This window comes from Euprymna scolopes, chromosome 3 (genome assembly GCF_053919585.1).
Source record: "Euprymna scolopes isolate OS-2025 chromosome 3, ASM5391958v1, whole genome shotgun sequence".
NCBI classification, from domain to species: Eukaryota; Metazoa; Mollusca; class Cephalopoda; order Sepiida; family Sepiolidae; genus Euprymna; species Euprymna scolopes.
The window spans coordinates 118,310,893-118,332,151 of record NC_136484.1 but is presented as its reverse complement, the minus strand read 5'-3'; the positions used below and the strand labels follow the sequence as shown (position 1 = coordinate 118,332,151).

At 32.3% G+C, this 21,259-nt stretch overlaps 1 protein-coding gene across 1 annotated transcript; it reads right to left on the bottom strand.

Moving 5' to 3' along the window:
- Positions 1 to 758: 758 nt before the first annotated feature.
- On the bottom strand, positions 759 to 15,405 carry LOC145262299 (uncharacterized). Its single transcript, XM_080119814.1, has 2 exons — positions 10,624 to 15,405; positions 759 to 5,035 (listed from the first exon to the last, which is right to left on the bottom strand). Exons 1-2 carry the CDS (start codon positions 13,924 to 13,926, stop codon positions 1,685 to 1,687), a joined length of 6,654 nt encoding a protein of 2,217 aa, XP_079975940.1. The 5' UTR covers positions 13,927 to 15,405; the 3' UTR covers positions 759 to 1,684.
- Positions 15,406 to 21,259: the final 5,854 nt, after the last annotated feature.

The window sequence follows — 21,259 nt, the reverse complement described above, 5'->3', positions numbered from 1 at the left end:
TGTTCTCCACAAGAACTTTATTACCATCTTCTCGAAAAGACGTTCTACCCTCCACCATAATAGTAACGTTATTTACAATTTTGAATGTGGTTGCGGTGCCAACTACTTGGGTCGAACGACATTAAGGTTAGATGAAAAAACCCGTCTTGTGCAACGAACTTTAGCACGGACTCTTTTTCTATTCTTAGTCGTGCTCATTCATTATATCACCTTAAGATCTTGGAGAATATTAACGTTGACTTAGAAAACCATCTCTTTGCAAGCAAATGGAATGCCTCCTGGGTTTGAACGTGATTAATCTCTAGGGTATTCGACCATACCGCTGCTTTATTTTAATCGTTTTTCCCACTTTTTTTCTCCCCGTAAATTGAATAAAATGCAATTTTAAACGCTTTTTCATTCTTTGTTTTAAAAATTTCCCTCGATACAGCTTTGAGAAGCGAGGGTCGAAACCGGTCAGCTGGGTTCCTATTTCTCTTTCTTTCCTCTCCTGTTCACTGTTAAAGGAATATATATATATATATATATATATATATATATATATATATATTTATATATACAAATTTACTTTTAATCATGAATCATAAAAAGTCTTCCCTTCCTAATTGCAATATTTAAGTTTTATGAAATATATATATATATATATATATATATATATATATGCACATAAAGTTATGAACAGTACATAGGACCCGAGCAAAGGTGGACTGAACAGCTGGTATGCTACTAAAAATAAGACTAAATGTATATTTCTTCGGAATCAAGAGCAGCAGTTACTTAAAACTGTACAACGTTTATGAAAATATTTGGGATGTTTCCAAATAGTTCATCTAATAAATACTAACCTTACCATCATCGGTTATAACATCATGGATCGCAGACTATGTGTATTGAAGTAGCAAACAATGGATTTTTTAAATAACTAAATATTTTAATTTCAAAACAGATGTTATTGTTTCGAGAGAACAAAGAAAATATACTCTCAAGGAAGCCCAAAGTTGTTCGAGTTTAACTTATGGTTCAACGAATGCTCCACATATCCAATAGTTTTATTGTCATCGAAATCGGTGTGAAATTGCCCATTTTTTCAATCGAAGGGATTTATTGTCTATTCTAGTCGGAGACCTACAACGGTGCACTGGGAGGTAGCTTCACATGCCTGACCACGGTGACTTAGTGCACAATACATTGTTGTCTACATTACACTGTAAGGACTCTACGCTTTATTTTATGAATTATTTTAAATTGCTTTGAATTAAAGTTTAAAATACAAAAGTCAAGTATCATTGTTCAATTGTGCTCTAAACATAAACATCTATATTAAACGCGCCATTATCTTATCAAAGAAACTATTGTTGATTGTATATGCCGAGCCCTTTTATTTGTGTGGTGATAAATTCACTTGTGATATAAAGCTGTATTAGAGTGTGAGATTTGGTCAAAATCGAACTGTTCCTTCATTAATTTTTTTACGCGAGAAATCACGTCAACGGGCGATAGACACTGAAATATATAAGAGAGAAAAAGGAGATAGGAATAGCAAATAGACAGAGAGAAAAGCAGAAAAAGAGCCAGAAAGGTATTTCTGTCGTACTTACTGTATTTATAGAGCAGGTGATAGATATCGGTACAAAGAATACATAAATAATAATGTTAATATTAGTTCGTAGCATTGCATTCATAGTTAAGTTTCTTTGTTCTCTGGCAAAGCAAATAGAAGTTTGTCCCAAAACCGTGGGTCATCGTATCTTAGATAAGTTCTTGTCTTCATGTAAAGTTTTAATCCACCATCAACCAAATCCGGGTTAACATCTTCCAGCAAAACCACAATAACGCTGTTTAATTTATTTGATAATGACTCTAGGTGGGCCGCTTGAAACTCGTATCTACACCATTCACTGGTGAGGAACTCATTCGTTAACAACAGAATCGTTCTTTTACTGTTTTCAATACTTTCAATGATATTATCTACAATGGGAGCTCCGACTGGAAAATCTCTAAAGTGGACGCACAATTTATAAGCTGGACTCGTGTTTTTCTCTAAACGCGGAAGCATTTCATTGACCACAAATGCATCCTGGGAATTATGGTACGAAACAAACGCATCGTATTTCTTATCCTTTTCGTCCAACTGGTTTTTCCTCGAAAGAATACGCCAACCAAAACGAACGAAAAGCAAGATTTGGATTTCTATACGATGCAGATATAAGAAAGCACCAAACATAAATACAAGTAAAATAAATACAAGACTAATCGAAGAACTATAGACGGAAACCGGCTTTTTTCTGGGCAACACTGGCGAAATTTCGTTGAGAGATTTGTTCCTACAGAAACGTATATCAGCCTGGATAACCGTAATTTCAGAGTGATTGCAGAAAATATTTTGAGAATAGATTTGTGAAAGTCGATTAATTAAAATATCGCTCAAACTATTTATATCTTCACATTCGCATGACCAAGGATTATCAAAAAGAAGAATCGATTTCAACTTATCAATATTAAATGTTTCACTGTCAATCTTTTTAAGACTATTGTGGCTCAAATCTAAAAGTTCTAAACTTGGTGTCACATTAAACGTTCCTGGCAATATTCTTTCGATATTGTTGTGATTGAGGATCAACTTGGTCAGATTTCTTAAACCCAGCAAAACACTTGAGTCTAAAATCCTGATCTCATTATAGTCTAAATACAATACTTTAAGATTGTTGAAACGAACGAATGTCTCTGCACCAATTCCTGTTATTTTTGAATGATTTAAATACAATATTTCAGCCATAGTTGGCCTGATAAAAGATTCGTTAGTCAAGTATCCAAATTTGTTAGCACTAAGGTCGACCAAAATAGCAGCTTGAGGTATATCAGTTCCATCAGTCAGATTCCTATTCTTACAATCGACACGAAACTCTTTGAGATCATATCTAAATTTGCAGATACAACTTGCAGCGCACTTGTTTTGGCAGAGACAGTTTTCTGTCAGACAACATTGACAGTTTAAGTAACAAGAGAAAGGTAAAGTGAAGAGAGAATTGCTTTTGTAACCGCATGCAAACTGTTGTTGTTGGCGGGAGTTGGGAGAAGTCGCTTCTAAGTAATGTATATCATCCTGAAGGCATTCACTCGGTGCTAGATCTAAAAATATTGGATATTTATTGAGTGAATTATTTTTTAACGATGCTAAGTGACAATCACATTTTAATGGATTACCAAATACTGTAAAATTGGTGACTGTCATAATATTGGGATTAATTCGCATACTTGAAGAATCGAGCCGGACAAGTTCATTCCATCTGAGGTCGACATTTTTTAGATATTTCAAGTTTTCGAATGTCCCTTCTTCTATTGTCGTTATTTTGTTATTCGACAAGTTAATTTCTTGAATTGATTCGGGGAACATATTTTCGTTTAAAATCGAAAGAAAATTGTGTTTTGCATGTAATTCTCTCAGATTAACACAAAATCTCAGAACAGTATTGACATTTTCGATCTTATTGTACGTAATGTCGAGTTTATTTAGATGGGTTAATCCATAAAAGGCGAACTGCTGTAAAGTTTTTATCATATTGTTGTTTAGTTGAAGGCTTGAAAGAGCATGGCACTTAAGAAATCTGTAATTCTCTAGTGTTTGTATTCTGTTGTAACCTAAATTCAACGTCTTCATATGGTACTGCGTATCAAAATCAAATACAATATACTTTATTTTATTTTTAGATAAGTCGATTTCGAATAGACTTTTCGGTAATGCTGGCATAGCTTTCAACAAATTCGAACTCAAATTTAACCGTAGTAGGTTGGATAACGATGTAAACGTTCTGTGTGAAATGAAGTCGATTTTATTCATATCTAAGTATAAAGTTGTCAATGACTTTAGTCCATGAAACGATTTTCGATGCAGATTCGCAATATTGTTATTCGACAAATCGAGAAGACTCAAAAAACTGCATTGGGCAAAAACGTCCGTTGGAATAACACGGATTTGATTTTGCCCTAAAATCAATCCCTGAAGATGAGAGTAATTACCACAGAGAGGAGAGAAAATCCATCTTAGACTGATGTTACGAGCATCAAGAAACTTTAAAGGCATGCTTATGAATGACGATATATTGCCTAATAAAGTGTTTGTGGCGTGGACCAATGTGAGATTCGAGAAACGTTTCATAATCGTATGTGGAATTTCTTTTATTGGATTATTTGACAGTTTCAGGTATTCCAGTTGCGGACAATTAGATCCAAAATCATTAGGAAGTGTTTGAAGATAATTTTGCGAAATGTCTAAAACTTTAAGTTGAGGAAGATTCACTATAGAACCATTTTGAATTGCCTCGATTTTGTTTCCCGTGAGTGTAAGAGAGCGAAGATTTTGAAACGTTTTAAAAGATCCGGATGTTATGATTTCAATTTCATTAAAATCACAAGTAAAATCTGTTAACTGATTGAAAACAGACTGATTTTGTGAGCAGAGTTCTAAAATTTCATAGAAATTCCGAATTCCATTTCGAATAAGAAATAATTTCCTGATGTCTTTCAGGACGCACAAACTATCGTGTGATGAACGTGTCCAATTGCTCTTGACAATTTTCAATGAACGCACATGTCCGAAGAGCTGGAACATCGCGAGGTGAAGTTTGAAATTAACGGCTTCTGAAATGTAAAGCTCTTCCGAATAGTTGAAGTTAGTGGAATATTCTTTATTTTGATGATGAAAATCACATTGCGAAAAGATGAGTGATGTCAAGGCGTACAATTTCTGAAACAGCTGAGGTTCTAGCGAGGACGGATCAAAGCTATCTCCTTTGCAATTTACGACCAAGACAGACGTCTTTTCTGTCCAGCTTCTGGCCGATTTCATGGCGTTCACATCGCAGTAGGTGGTCAATGCAGATATGCCCAGTTTCGGTACGGATTCTTCCCTGCATTCACATTGTTCTGGACATTTTAAACGGATACACAGGACAGAGTGAAGAACAAGGGGTACGAAGAGAAAGTTGGCAATAAATAATACATGAAATGCTTCCATGATATGACGTTGACAGCTTATCTGCAAAAAAATAAGCATATATATGTATATATAAGATATCTTATTCAAAGTATAAAACTATAGATTTGGCTCATAGACACATATATATTTACACACACGTACGCACACACACACACACATACACACATATGTATATATATATTATATATGAAAATAAAATTCAAAAATTATCATCAAATGCAATGCTAAAACTGGATGTATGAAAAAAAGATAAAAAGACAAACAAAATAAACAGGGAATATAAATCATGAAACCGAGAGTTTTAGCAGTTTTGTATTGCTCAGCGATTGTCTCAATGAAAAAAATACTGATCCAAATGAAACCAGTAAATCTCTTTTTTAATATTTATTCCTATGTTTAATTTATATTTCTCTTTTGCTATTTTTCACACACACATACACATACGCGCGCACACGCGCCCCCCCCCACTTTTTAGGCGATGGTTCTAGGTTCAATCCCCGAATTGGGAGAGATTCTAGTCTAGCGGCACTGATGAGTTCTGATACAAGGAAACAGAAATGTATGTCGACTATATATATATATATATATATATATATATATATATATATATATATATATATATATATATATATATATATATATATATATATTGACGGACATTTGCGCTTATTAACGAAATATGTCGTGTGGATAAAATGAAATAAAACATAAATAACGATACAAAAATGACAAAATAATAGAATCATCACAGGAAAATAATTTAAATGTGTGCTTATTAAAAATACTTGAAGCAGTTTTTTTATATCTTAATATCCGCTTATTAACAATTAAATAATTAATTAAAAAAAGCTCAATAAATAAAATAACGAAATCGATTCAAGCAATAAAAATATGATACTTGTATATCTACGTAAGAGATAATTCTTTACAAGATTTCAATCGGCTTAAACGATTTAAGGGTAAGGAGGCTTGGCAAATCCATACAATAAATTTCAATAAAAATGTCGTTCATGAAACTAACCCTTCAATAGTTGCCATTTTTACATCTCAGTTTTTTTCATTTTCACGTCTCGGTGGAGTCTGCTAATTTCAGTTAATGTTCATAGATGTGATATCTACCGCCTGCATACCAGCAGTAACTATCTTAGCTGTATATGACGCGTGACTTGTCACATAGTAGAATGTAGAACTAGATTGAATTTAAAAATTCGAGGCATAGCCAATAGATTACGCCGTGATCCATATGTTTAGGTCGTCAGTATTGCACACTTCATGCGTGCGACGACCTGGGTTCGCGCCTATGTCTGAGCACGTCACTGGTTAGATGCCGTACATCGAAACCCACTTTGGGTCTGTTGTTGTGCGTTGTCGATTCTAATTCGGGGTTCTCGCTTTTTCATCGAAAAGTGTTTGTGAACAGGTATATATATATATATATATATATATATATATATATATATATATATATATATATATATACTCTTATAAATTCGATTTTCTTTTGTGTGTATCGATATCATATTAAAAATCATCTTTTCTATTTATTCACTAGCAAACGATCTAGCTAATTTGAATATTTTTTTTTAACATTCATTCTAATTAATTCCCTATTAGTTGCTTCGGTTTTTTAATGGGACAGTCATCTTTAGTTAATTATTACCTGTAATTATATTCATGCAGATATTCTGCATTATGTTTACTCGTATAATACAGGGCGACCCAATAAAAACGGGCCTAACTCTAATTAGGCCGTTTCTTACGGTTTTGTCCGAATGAAATGAAACTTTGGTCATAACTAGTTTATTATATTCCAAACATCACATCAAAACACTAGAGTTTTGGTCTTTTTTTTTCTCCGTTGTCCGTAAAATGCTCAGAAAACCAATTGAATGTCCTCTGGGTTTTTTTTGGGTTACCCTTTATTTGCGAAAAAGTTTATAGTAAACACAAAATTGTTTCTATATATTTATCTATGTATGCGTATATATTTTTGTTAAACAAATCTATCTATCTGTATATCTATAAAATTGAACGTGTCTGTGTATCTGTCTGCGTGTCTGTATGTGCATCTGTCTGTGTACATTTCCCTACGCAATAACTCTTTCAATTTTTAATCTACAGACTCAAAATTTAATATACAGGGTAATGAGATTTGGGAAAATCTTTGTGATTGATTTTCGGCCTAGAAATTGTGCTGTTAAGAGGTCAAAGTTCAACGATTTGACCTTTGAGAACTCTACCGAACTCCTCCGACAATTTCGTGTCCAAACACTTGAAATTTTAGATATAGGTTACTTGGACATGGATCTAACTTAATAACTTTATTAGAGCCCTAAACAATAAATGTTAAGGGGTAATAATATGGGCCAAAGTTTAAAAAATTGACCTTTTTTGTTTTTTGTTTGTTTTTTTGTTTTTTGCTCAGCACACACCTCACACTCGGGCAACGCCGGGCACCCATGCTAGTCTATATATCTATAAAAGTGAACGTGTCTGTGCGTCTGTATCTGTGTCTGTCTGTCTGTGTACATTTCCCTACACAATAACTCTGTCAATTTTCAGTCTACAGACTCGAAATTTGATATACAGGGTACTGAGATTTGGGAAAATCCATGTGATCTGTTTTCGGCCTGAAATTTGTCTGGGAAGAGGTCAAAGTTCAACGATTTGACCTTTGAGAACTCTACTAAACTCCTCCGACAATTTTTGGTCTAGACACTTGAAATTTTAGGTTCCTTGGACAAATAAAATAAAATCGAATAAATCGAAATTTTAAGTAACTTATTTTTAACAATTTAGCATGTTAACATACATAATCAAAAATATATACATAACGTCTTTTAACGCTTGATAATCGTACAAACATATAAAATTAAATCACGTTCTACACATGATGCAGTTATTCTAAAATACATATAAAACCTCTTTAAAGTCTTGATAATCGCTTAAAATTATTATATTAATGAAATATTAGGGTAATTTCAAGGTTACCAGTAGTCAAATTTATGTATTTGAGCGGTTATTATGTTTGTATTTTTAGTACTATTGCATCTTGTACTGAAGTGTTTTTACAGCATCTGTCATTAATTTGTTAGGTGAAAGTATGCAATAGTTGCAAAACACTATCCCCTTCTCACGTTTGTAATATGTTTCTAAATAATTACATGATTATTTCAGTACGCTTCAGTAAATGCATAAGTCCAAAAAGAATATCATTATTGTCCAAAGAGGAAAATTATAAATATACAGGGTGACCCCCCCCCCCAAAAAAAATGGCCCAACTCTAATTAGGCCCCGTTTCTTAGTGTTTTGTCCGAATGAAATGAAACTTTGGTCATAACTAGTTTATTATATTCAAAGCATCACATCAAAACACAAGAGTCTTTGGCTTTTTTTCTCCGTTCTACAGCATATGTTCTAGATGGGCTCCATTTAGCTTTTGTTTTGTTTTTTTGTTTTTTTTTGGGGGGAGGGGTCACCCTTTAAAAATAAAAATATAAGTGAACATTATTTATCAAACCGCAGCATTTATGTTTTATGCAAACATTGTCCTCCTCTTGCAGGCGATCAGAATGAGAAAATAAAATTTTATCCTAATAAATTAGTTAATGTGTAAAATAAGATGTGTACAGGGGAAAATGAGCAAACATTGATATAACATCGGTCAACAACTACTAGTACGTTGTTTACATTTCACGGCGACGAACACGAAGAAAGAAAGAAAGAGGAATGTAGAATATACATTTATTACTAGATACTATACGTATGTTTGTGGATGTTTTAGTCTTAGCAGAGAAGCTTAACTATCATTAGTTACGTAAAAGAGATGGATTATTAGTTCGCCGTTTTTATATGTTGGAAATTAAGTGTGTATTAACTGCTAATGATGCTGTGCGTAGAAGTATTTGTCATAGTGACGCCATTGTAATGTTTCGAAGTGTTCGTTTTGAATGATCTAATTCCAGAATTAGCGAATTAGCGGACATTCAATAAAAGGCAGCGGACTTTCCCGAGGCAGACCATATTATTTTTTTAATCCACTATGGGAAAGTTATAAGTGTATATGTGTATATATGAGCCAGTTACGGGTGGTGTAAACGTAGATTCTTTTGAAAGTGTAGACTTCCTCCTGAGATCAACAGTAGGTCTAAATATTTTAAGGGGAAAATGGGTACGCCTTCCGCTAACGATGTTGCGATTGGTATGGTGTTCCTCCTATTAGGCAATGTAGTATTTTATTATCAGGATCGAATGTGTCTGTAAAAGTGTTTGAAAGCTACATAAAATACTGGGTATTAGATTAGATGTATTGAATTTGTATGTGGCATTCGTTGTTGCGAACCTACAATAAATTTTGCCAGAGGGGAATTCATGCGGTTACTTTATTAATATAGAGATGATATACGAAACATGTAGGTTACGCAGAGGCGATAAAACTTTATTATTTAAAATACTTGTCGTTTATAGATACAAAAGAATACGTGGATAAAAGATATTTTATAATAAATATCAATCGGTTTAATCATATTCTAATGGAACAGGAAATATTACAGCGATTGACGAAATGGGAAAGGAAAAATACAGAGAATGAGATGAGATCGAGAAATATAGATTGATAGTGCAGAAACAGAAAGAAATTAATCGCGAGAAAAAGAGAGGGTCACAATGATAAAGAGAAAGGGCGGGAAGCAAAGACAAGGATAAATAAAACGGAAGTGAGCAGTGGGGTGATCGATCGAAAAGAAAAAAGAGAGAAGAAAGAACAAGTAGGAGAAAGAAAGAGACGATTACTGCATATGGTACAGTTCATCAATTAATAGTATTTTTATATCGGACAATGTTTTTAAAAAGTTTCGAATCTAATAGATCCTACAATGCGAAATAAATTCCATCTCCTGTACAATCGTCACAATGTTGCATCCAAGTACTTTAATGGAGTATGTTCTGATGAACTCGTAACATTAATCGGTCCTCGACGTCAGTATCTAAGACTGATCAGAAAAAAGTAACATTTCAAGCTTTCAATCTAGACATTCCCCATTACCAACGAGCCTTCTACTCTGCTTCTTCCCTCTGATTTCTAGACTTTGGAGTTCCCTCTCTGTTCCCCTGCTTCAGCAGCTCTGCTAAGAAGCATAAGTTTAAGTATGATATGAACAGGCATATGACTGTTAAACTTCCTACATTGACTGTCTTTAATCGACAGTAGAGCTTTACGCCTCGGAGGAAATTTGACTTATTTGGGGTAAATATGCGTAGCAAAAAGACAGCGATAGAAAGACATATGCTGCTAAAGAGACAGAAACAGAGAGAGATAGAAAAATAACATGATACCAAATGCGATAAAGTGACATACAGCTACATAGAGTAATACCGCGATCGGGGAAGTGATAGATAAATAAATAGACAGAAAGGCAGGCGAAAAGATAAGCAGAAAGGAGACAGAACACTATATTTGACACATTTATTATATTTATAGAGCATGTGAATTACCGTTTTAAAGCATACGTAAATCATTAACAACGTTAATATTCCGTCTAATTAACGTATTAACATAATATTGAAGGTTATTGTTATGACTCCTCATATAACGTATACGAATCTGTTCGGAATATTTACATTCAAAGTTTAGTTTCTTCTTCTTTTATGTCGGGCATAGTGAACCGAAGTTTGTCCCAAAACCTTGGGTCATCATATCTCAAGTAGGTTTTCGTTTTCATGTAAAGTTTTAATCCACCATCAACCAAATCCGGGTTAACATCTTCCAGCAAAACCACAATAAGGCTATTCATTTTATTTGATAATGACTCTAGATGGGCCGCTTGAAACTCGTATCTACACCATTCACTGGTGAGGAACTCATTCGTTAACAACAGAATCGTTCTTTTACTGTTTTCAATACTTTCAATGATGTTATCTACAATGGAAACTCCGACCTGAAAATCTCTAAAGTGAACGCACAATTTATAGGCAAGATTCGTGTTTTCTTCGAGATTAGGAAGCATTTCATTGACCACAAATGCATCTTGGGAATTATGGTACGAAACAAAAGCGTCGAATTTCTTGTCGTTTTCATTCAACTGTTTTTTTCTTTTAATAATTCTCCAACCAAAACGAACAAAAAGCAAGATTTGGATTTCTATACGATACACATAGACAATGGCCACTGTTCCAATTAGGACTACGAGTACTGGCAGACCAATTGATAAAACGTATATGTGAACATCATGTAAAATATTTGATGTTTGACGAATTGTATTTAATGCCCTGTCCCGACAGAACCGTATATATTTGATAACTTGAATATCACTCCGATCACAAAGTATATTTTGATAATCAATGTTTGAAAATCGATTAATTAAAATATCGTTCAAACTATTTACATCTTCACATTCGCATGACCAAGGATTATGGAAAAGAAGAATCGATTTCAACTTATCAGTATTAAATGTTTCACTGTCAATCTTTTTAAGACTATTATAGCTCAAATCCAAACGTTCTAAACTTGGTGTCACATTAAACGTTCCTGGCAATATTCTTTCGATTTTGTTGTGATTGAGAATCAACTTAGTTAGATTTCGTAAACCCAATAAAACATTCGAGTCTAAAATTCTAATCTCATTATATTCTAAATGCAATACTTTAAGATTGTTGAAACGAACAAATGTCTCTGCCCCGAGTCCTGTAATTTTCGAATGATTTAAATACAATATTTCAGCCATAGTTTTTCCGTTAAAAGATTCGTTAGTCAAGTATCCAAGCTGGTTAGCACTAAGGTCGACCAAAATAGCAGCTTGGGGTATGTCAGTCCCATCAGTCAGATTCCTATTCTTACAATCGACTCGAAACTCTTTGAGATCATATCTAAATGTACAGATACAACTTGCAGCGCACTTGTTTTGGCAGAGACAGTTTTCTGTCAGACAACATTGACAGTTTAAGTAACAAGAGAAAGGTAAAGTGAAGAGAGAATTGCTTTTGTAACCGCATGCAAACTGTTGTTGTTGGCGGGAGTTGAGGGAAGTCGCTTCTAAGTAATGTATATCATCTTGAAGGCATTCACTCGGTGCTAGATCTAAAAATATTGGATATTTATTGAGTGAATTATTTTTTAACGATGCTAAGTGACAATCACATTTTAACGGATTACCAAATACTGAAAAATTGGTGACTGTTATAACATTTGGACTTAGTCGCATACTTGAAGAATCGAGCCGGATAAGTTCATTCCATCTGAGGTCGACATTTTTTAGATATTTCAAGTTTTCGAATGTTCCTTTTTTAATGGTTTTGATTTTGTTATTTGACAAGTTAATTTCTTGAATTAATGCTGGGAACATATTTTTGTGTAGCGTCGATAGTCGATTATGTTGTGCATTCAGTTCTCTCAAGCGTGTTAAATTTTGCAAAGAAGAATTCATATCTTCGAGATAATTGTACGAAATTCTTAATACTTTTAGCCAATTCATATTCCGAAAAGCAAATATTTTTATATGCCTTAACTTATTTTGCTGTAAGTTTAATTCTCTAAGAGATATGCAACACAAGAAGTTATCGTTCTCGATTTCCTGAATATGGTTCATTTCTAAATTCAAAATTTTCAAGTTATACAAAGCAATAGGGTAGAACTGCGCCTTTTGTAATTCGTTTCTTCCAAAGTCAATAATATTTATGTCACTTGGAAATATGGGCTTTTCGTTCAGCAGATTGTTACTCAAATTTAAATATCGCAATGATCTTAATCGTTGAAATGTTCTTTGTTCAATACGTGATATATTGTTTATGGATAAATCTAAATTCTCCAATCCTTCAAGTCCGTTAAAAGATGTATCCTGCAAAGATTTGATAAAGTTAGCTGATAAATCGAGGCATTTTAAATCACTACACTGCTCAAAAGTATTTGCTGGAATATCTTGGATTGTGTTCTTTTTAAGGACACCGATTTTAAGAATTGAATTATTTCCACAAAAAGGAATTGGAATGTTTTTCAAAGTACAGTTTTGCACGTCTAAGTGTTCTATTGACATATTTACAACAATAGAAATATTACTTAACAACGTGCCATTTGCTAGGAATTTTCTCAAAGTCTGAAGTTTGCTGAACGAAGCAGGTAGTCTAGTTATTGGGTTTTGGTAAATTCGGAGTTCCCACAATTTTGAGCAGCCAGTACAGAAATCATCCGGAAGTTCTTGAATGTAGTTTTGTGAAATATCCAAGAATTTTAGATGAGGAAAATCTACAAGTGAACCGCTTTGGATTTTCTCAATCTGATTGCTTAAGAATGTCAGGTACGTGACATTCTGAAATCTTCTCGCAAACCCTGTTCTCAAAATTCGAATCTTATTATTATTTAGTAAAAGCTGTTTTATATGACTAAAAGAATTTTCCGGGCAGAATGTCGAATTTGTCACAATTTGATTGATAGAATTTATCGAGAAAGCTAAAATCGTGATGTTGTTTAAGAGACAGAAATCTTCTAATGAGAAGCTCTGCCAACCACTTTTGGAGATTATTAAGTGTTTTAATTTTCGGATCTGATGAAAAAAGTTTCGAGGAAAAGATAAATTACGGGAATTAAAAATTAAAAGACTCTCCAAGAATGGCAAGCCTTCAAATACTTGTTTGCTTATCGGAGCAAATATACAGTATCGAAATATTATAAGTTTAAGATGGTAAAGTTTCTGAAACATTCGTCGTTCCAATGGAAATGGAATGCCGTTGAAACACACGAACTCCAAATAACTCGTTCTCACAGGTAGCATTTCGTAAGAATAGATAGAGGTTAAGCTATCGATCTTGCACGAAGCATGAATCGTGGCTCTATTGTATTTGCATGTGCATTTTTTTGGACATATCTTGGAAACAACTAATAAAAAATAGAAGCACAAACAAGCGCAATACAGCATTGATTTGAACTGGGGCACAGCCATTTTCTTTCGTAATGTAAATCCAGATCGCAATCTGAAATGAAATAAATGGTTAGAATTAGTGATGGGGCGATTTCAAAATTTTCTCGATTCCGATGCAATTACCGATCCCGTTCTAAATTTTCGATTCCAATGCAATTACCGATTCCGTTCTAAATTTTCGATTCCGATACGATTCCCGATTCCGATTCCGATTCTTTTAAAATTTATGAATATTTTATTAAAGATGTGTTGTTTAATTTTGTTAAATTTCAAATTATTACACAATTCCCGAGTAATTTCTGCGTATATTTTTTCTCAAATGTTTTCTATTTAGCCAATAGACATAAAATTACGTCAGAAAAACGTGTATTATTTTAAAAATTCAACTTCTATTCTAATGCACCTAAAAAGAAAAACATCCAATTTTAGGCAATTACATGTAAACAGCTTGAAAGATATAGTGGTAAAAATAAAATAAAATACCTATCAATAAGTTTCATATATAATTTAATGCAAAATGACCACACTTTATTGATCAGGCAATGTTTACAGGAAATGTAACCAACTTTATTTGTTTTAAATTTTGGGAATGTCAATGTTCCAAATTAAACTTTAGTATAAAAATATATGATTGTTAAACGTTATAAAAGCCACGCACCTTTCCTAATACTAGCCCTAATTTTGGGTGATAATACGAAAAATAAAGCAATTACATGCGATTTTATGATTTTGCTGATAGGACTTAGGATTAATGGTAAAAAGGTACTTAACTACTTAAAAAGTTAGAATTGCCGGAAATGGGATCATTTTTTACATTATATTTATACGCACAATTGAACCTCATATTCTAAATTTTAAAATAAACTTTTAATGTGATCACGCAGAAATGCATGAAAAAGTAGAATCTCAAATGTCTAGGGTATTTTAAATGTAAATAAAAGTTTTTTTCTCAAGTTAACAAACTTGTAAATGTATTCTCTTTTCATATTCTATGCAAGGTTTTGATAAACTTGTGAAATTTTCAGCCTTATTTTTCACTCGTGCCAAAACCAAACAAAATATAAGGAAACAAAGAATATTTCAGAGGATGTGGTTATCAGACAATACTAAGATTAAAGCAGCGCCAGTAAAAAAAAATCCAAGCATTTTAAATATTTTTATATTAAAGCGTGAAGTCTCTATTAGGCATTATACTGCTGTTTATTAAATATGGGCGAAAAGATTTTTAAAATCTATGATATTGAATAGGCATGTGAACTCTAAAATATTTACTTTGCTTACCAGAAAAACTAATAAAAACAAACTATATTAGACCTCGAGAGTCAATACTAACTCTGGAAATGGGATACATTTTATGTAAGGTTTTTCTCATCAAATATCATTGGAATAACAAGTTAAAGATTTCCAGCCATTACTTTTGCAGTTTCCTGTCTTTTTTTCCTCTTGACACATTTCGACTCAATTCTTTTCAATTCTTTCACAATTTGTCCAATTTTAGTTTAATGTTTTATTTTATTTTTACCACTAAATTTTTCAAGCTGTTTACATGTAATCGCCTAAAAAATAGAGAATCATATTTTATTTCTTTTTTAGGTGTATTGGAATAGAAGTTGAATTATTTAAATAATTAAGGTGTTTTTTCATACGTAATTTTATGTTTATTGGCTAGATAAATGTATAAAGATTTTCATAAAATATCAATTTTATAGACTTTATTCATTAGAACAAAAAAATCCCTGTACGCCAGACAGATATTTATAAAAAAAAGTTAATTTTGTTTTAGGAGCAAAACATCGACTTCAACTCCGTTGTTGGATTTAAAAAAATAATAAACTTAGTTTTTCGTATGTAATTTTATGTTTTTTTCGCTAGATAAACATGTACAAATAACATTTTTACGTAGAAAATTGATTTTATGACGGAATGACATTTAGCACACTTGCGTACTGTTTTGTGCGAAGCAAAATGGCGGATTGAAAATCTGGCGTCCTAACTTGCTGGTGTGCTGCGTCCCAAAATAGATTTTAGTGTTAGTAGAAATTTAAATTAATAAATACTTTTCTTGTATTATTACTTCCAGCAGTGGCAGATGAAAAAAACTAAATCAAATAAAATATAAATCGTTTTTGGCATCAGAAATTAGGCACAAACTTTTCCGATTTAGATACCGATTCCAATACTCAAAAAAGTCCGATTTTTCCGATTTCTGATTCCAATTAGTCGTTCTAATATATATATATATATATATATATATATATATATATATATATATATATATATATATATATATATATATATATATATATAAATTAAATCCCCGAAACAGTGTTTCATGGTAAACAACTGATGATCCCTTGAAAAATAAAAAAAATTGGTATTATAGTAAATTCGAGAGAGTTGATGCAGTGATTGCAGGTGATTAAATGACTTACTGACTAAGTGTTTTTTTTTTTTAACGAATGATAAAAAGTAATTTTTTGTGTAGTTTCAAATGTTAAAAAACTTCAAAGACTATATATATATGTATATATATATATATATATATGTGTGTGTGTGTGTGTGTGTGTGTATTGAAGTAAAAATGCAAGAATATCCTGAAGATGTCCTCTGAAATAAGGACTAAACGTTGATTATTTTAATAATTTCATTCGGTTTTTCTATTTTTCTCAAAACATAACGTCAACCACCGCTGGTATTTTTACATTTCTTATACATATGTATATATATATATATATATATATATATATAAGTCACTTGATAGTTTGAAAATCAAATAACGTTTTCTTAAATGAGTGTATTTAATTAATTCAATTTTATTCATAATTTTTATTACACAGTTTTTAGTGTGGAAATTTGTTCTGGCTTAATTACGAAAGATAATGTCTCTTAAGTAGCCTCTGTTCTCGGCTTTGCAAAGTCGAACTCTTTCTAAGCTATTCTTTATGACAATTCTTAACATCGGAAGCTGTAGGGAAAGAATTTTCTGCGTATGTTTGCCTTAAGTTCTTGGATGCTTAGAGACTTATTTGTATACACTTTGTCTTTAAGATATCCTCAAAGCCATAAGTCTAGTTCTGTCAAATTAGATGAATGTGGAGGCCATTCAAAATCGAAATTTCAAGAGATTTTTCGATTCTGAAACATCACAATTAACAACTGCATTGTTGCTCTATCTGTATGTGCAGTTGCTCCATTTTGTTTGCCACCGACACCCTGGCATGTTTACTAACTGAGGTTGAACAAATTAAATAGCATATCTTTTAAGAGGATATTGAACATTGAAATGGCGCATATATCTTTGCATTGCAACAATTGACCGTCCATTTTCCAAGTAAAATTCAATTATCATCACTCGTTGTTTTCTTGTAAACTTATCAAGAAAACAAAATTCTATAGTTTCTATTTTATAATTCTGAAAAGGGAAATTAAAAGATATTAATAGAAAAAAAGTTATTGAATTTTTTAAATGTAAAGTGACTTATGGGCCACCATGTATATATATATATATATATATATATATATATATATATATATATATATATATATATATATATATATATATATATATATATATATAATCCAGCTGGGTAGACAAGAATGTTTAATTAGACTACTGTTGTTCACAGATAGAATTGGGCCACTATTAAATAAATTGCGTTCGGTTGATCAGTACGCCTGTTATCATTTAGAAGAAAACAAGTAACGTCTCTCAAAATGAAACATTCTTACTTGTTTTAAACTGGAGTTTTGGTTTAGAAAGATAATTCTATGTTACAGAAGTGACAACGCCATATGATTGAGACTACGACTTGTACATTTATCAAGGATCTAATTATGACGAAAACAAGAAGACGTTCACGGTATGTGCAATGAACGCACACGCACGTTTCCAAGTTTGAAACAATCAAATAAAGTATTACGTGTGTGTAATTCGTTTTATTTGTCTAAAAGCATATCAACATATTCGGGGTTATTTAATAGTAAAACAGGTCATACAAGGACTGATTGATTTTATACGATGAATTGAAAAATGTTGTTATTTTAAGTATAAAGAGATAAAATTGAGGGTAAAAGTTGAAAAAGATTCACAATCAGCCATTTTTTTTTTAATTTATGAATAGAAGATTTTTGTTTAGAGTCCATCGGTGATTGTGCTGCTCATGTAACTATCGAAGACTTATTAAAAATCACACTGCACATTTTACATCTTCAGTGTTATTTTACACAACAATCATTAATAATAAGTATCTCAAACCGTGAAAAGCAAACGTTTTTGCATATATTTAATTCCTTTGGCTTCAAGTTGATTGATCCTTGAGAAGAAATACAAAATTACTGCATCTTTCCCGAATCCCTCAATAGGGTCCGCGTCCTATTTTTAAAATGTTCAACAGAGGATGAATGGAGAATTGTATCTTCCATAGCTGTTTTTCTTCTTCTTTGTTGGTATTTTACTATAAGGTTACTACCGATAAAGATAACAAGTTTAACGTAATATTTATGTGATAAAAACCGTAAACAATGTCAGGCAATGCGTCATAGATCAGTCGTAAAACGCCAGATTACTGGCAGACTAGATGTGAGTTTAATTACGGCATAAGTCAAATTAAGTTTGATGGCGCGCGTCCATGTATTGCTTTTCTGTACATAAAATTTATATATAATACACGTTATCCATCTATATATATACATATATACATACATATATATATATATATATATGTGTGTGTGTGTGTGTGTGTGTGTGTTACGTTTGTATATGTAGATGTATCTATATATATATATATAACTGATATTTGTATGTAATTTAACTCCGTGGAGCACTGATTACACATGAATAAATAACGTAAGATTCACATTTAGATAACTCAATAGTGCAATATAAGAACTATATATATATATATATATATATATATGTATATATATATATATATATTTATCTATATATATATAAATTTATATATATATATATATATACATATTATTTTAATTAAATTCAATTTTCACCCCCAACAATGCACAGTGCCACTTTGATGTAGAGGGGGGGGGCTAATATCGGAAACATAAGCTGCAGAGGCATTATGAAGGGAGATTAGTAGCAAAACTACATTACACTTAAACTTCTGCATATCAGTACAGTGGGAAAGCAGAATCCCGGAAGGGAGTTCCAAAGTCTCCCAGTTCTGGGGAAGAAACTATTGGAGTAGAAGGCTTTCTGACACCTTAGGATCTCTACTGTGAAGGAGTGGGACTAAGCTGCTTGTCGGGTTTGTCGGAGGTAGTCACGTCGAGGGGGTACAAGTGCTTGTAGTTCGTCAGAGCATTCACCATTAAAGTACTTGTAGAGCCGGCAGAGGGATGCAACATTTCGTCGGTGGGACAAAGGCTGAAGCCTAGATGACAATTCAATTCAGGACCTATCAGGTAGGAAACTCTCCTTTGAACCCTGTCCAGGAGTGAGAGACAAGTAGCAAATGCACCAGCCCAGATGTGACAACAGTACTCCATACATGGCCGAATGGTGGCTTTATAGAGGTACAGGATACTTTCAGGCGTTAGTAGTTTTCTAACACGCTCCAATCCTAAATCTGCGGCGCTCTTGAACAGATGTGTATATTGCTGCATTCGTTTTACTCTTCTATGATTTCCATTCCTCCAACTTTATTTGCAGAAAACAACCCCAAGTCATCAATCTTCGACCTTCAAATTTTACAGTGGGAACAGTATTAAATTCTGTACTCTTGTTCCTCCGTACACGGGTGTGCATGTTTCTTTCGAAAAGCTCAATTTTAGTTTCCTCTGATGATATAACTTTGTTCTAGAAGTCAGCTGATTACATTGATATTTATAATAGGATTTTACAATGGGGTCTCTCTCGGTGATCTAGAATACAGGCCTGTACGATTCAATGATCTCTTGAGTGTGTCCTTGCTTACTTCAATACCTGCTTTCTGCAAGTCCTTCTGGATTTCTGAACTAGTCGGAAATGGCTATGTAGCAGTCAGTAACATCGTTAAATTTACGTCATTTTTACGTAATTTACGTGATTTTTACGTAATTTACGTGATTTTTACGTAATTTACGTGATTTTTACGTAATTTACGTCATTTTTACGTAATTTACGTGATTTTTACGTAATTTACGTGATCTTTTGTATTGCCACCCATTGTTTTTCAATTTCTTACGACAGCCCACCAAAATCACCACCAGAATTAGTTCTAAGGCTATTTTCTGTATCCATTTCCATGTTTATGCCTTGCTATGATTTTCTTTTTTAACAATTTTAATACAGTAATGAAAGAGTCAACCTGCGCACTGTTTGAGAGCTGTAATCAACTGACCTACAAGGAGCCAAACCCCTAGGGTACCTTCTGATTGAGTGAAATACTGTAGCAAAATTAAATGACTGCTTAGGAATGAAATTTCACAGTATGTTAAATACTTTTGCATATGGGTAATTCGAGTTTTTGTTAAAAAGTATTTGTCACCTAAGTATATTTTTATTTCCATTTTATTTTTAAATGGATCATATCTGTTCAAAGATTGAGTGTAAATTTAATTCAAATTAACTTAGTAATTCTTGAGAAATAAGAAATAAACAATGTATCAACTACTTTTGCTACCCACGGTATATATATATATATATATATATATATATATATATATATATATATATATATATATATATATATATATATATATACATATATATATATATATATATAGTGAAAGAGAAGGAAATTTTAAAAATTTCTTTAATATATATATATATATATATATATATATATATATATATATATACATATATATACATATATATTAATTCTGGCTTGAGGTAGTAGCGTGCCTAGCCGCACTGATGAGCTGTGAAACAGCGACACAGTACTGTGTGTGGCTGTCTCTCTCTCTCTCTCTCTCTCTATATATATATATATATATATATATATATATATATATATATATATATATATATATATATATATACATGTGCATAAGTACGCGTTTACGTAAAATATCATGTAAGAACTATTCATCAATATTTGTTTGTGAAAATGTAATATAACGATTTTAACTAAAGAATCGTTTTCGATGTACGAACGACATGTTTCCTGAACATGTGTATCATTCGAATCAAGTTAAACTAAACCGATTCCAATTTTTGACACAGTGTGTGTGCGTTTTTTTCATTTTTTTATGCCTATTTCATGGAGACTTTTCGTATAAAATTTCATTTTGTTTGTGTATGGTTTTTCAGTTGAGGGCAATGATCTGGTGACTGGTGATTTTTCCTTACTATTTGAATTTGTTTTAATTGTGTTTCTCTTTTCCTAGAATAGCGTATTAGCTTTCATTT

What these genes read in the sequence shown, in the direction of transcription:
- LOC145262299 (XM_080119814.1), bottom strand. Translation starts at nt 13,926, where the DNA reads ATGGCTGTGCCCCAGTTCAAATCAATGCTGTATTGCGCTTGTTTGTGC. An exon ending in TAAAAGAAGAAGAAACTAAA is followed by an intron (nt 5,036 to 10,623) that starts CTTTGAATGTAA and finishes ATTTTTTTGCAG; the next exon opens with ATAAGCTGTCAACGTCATAT.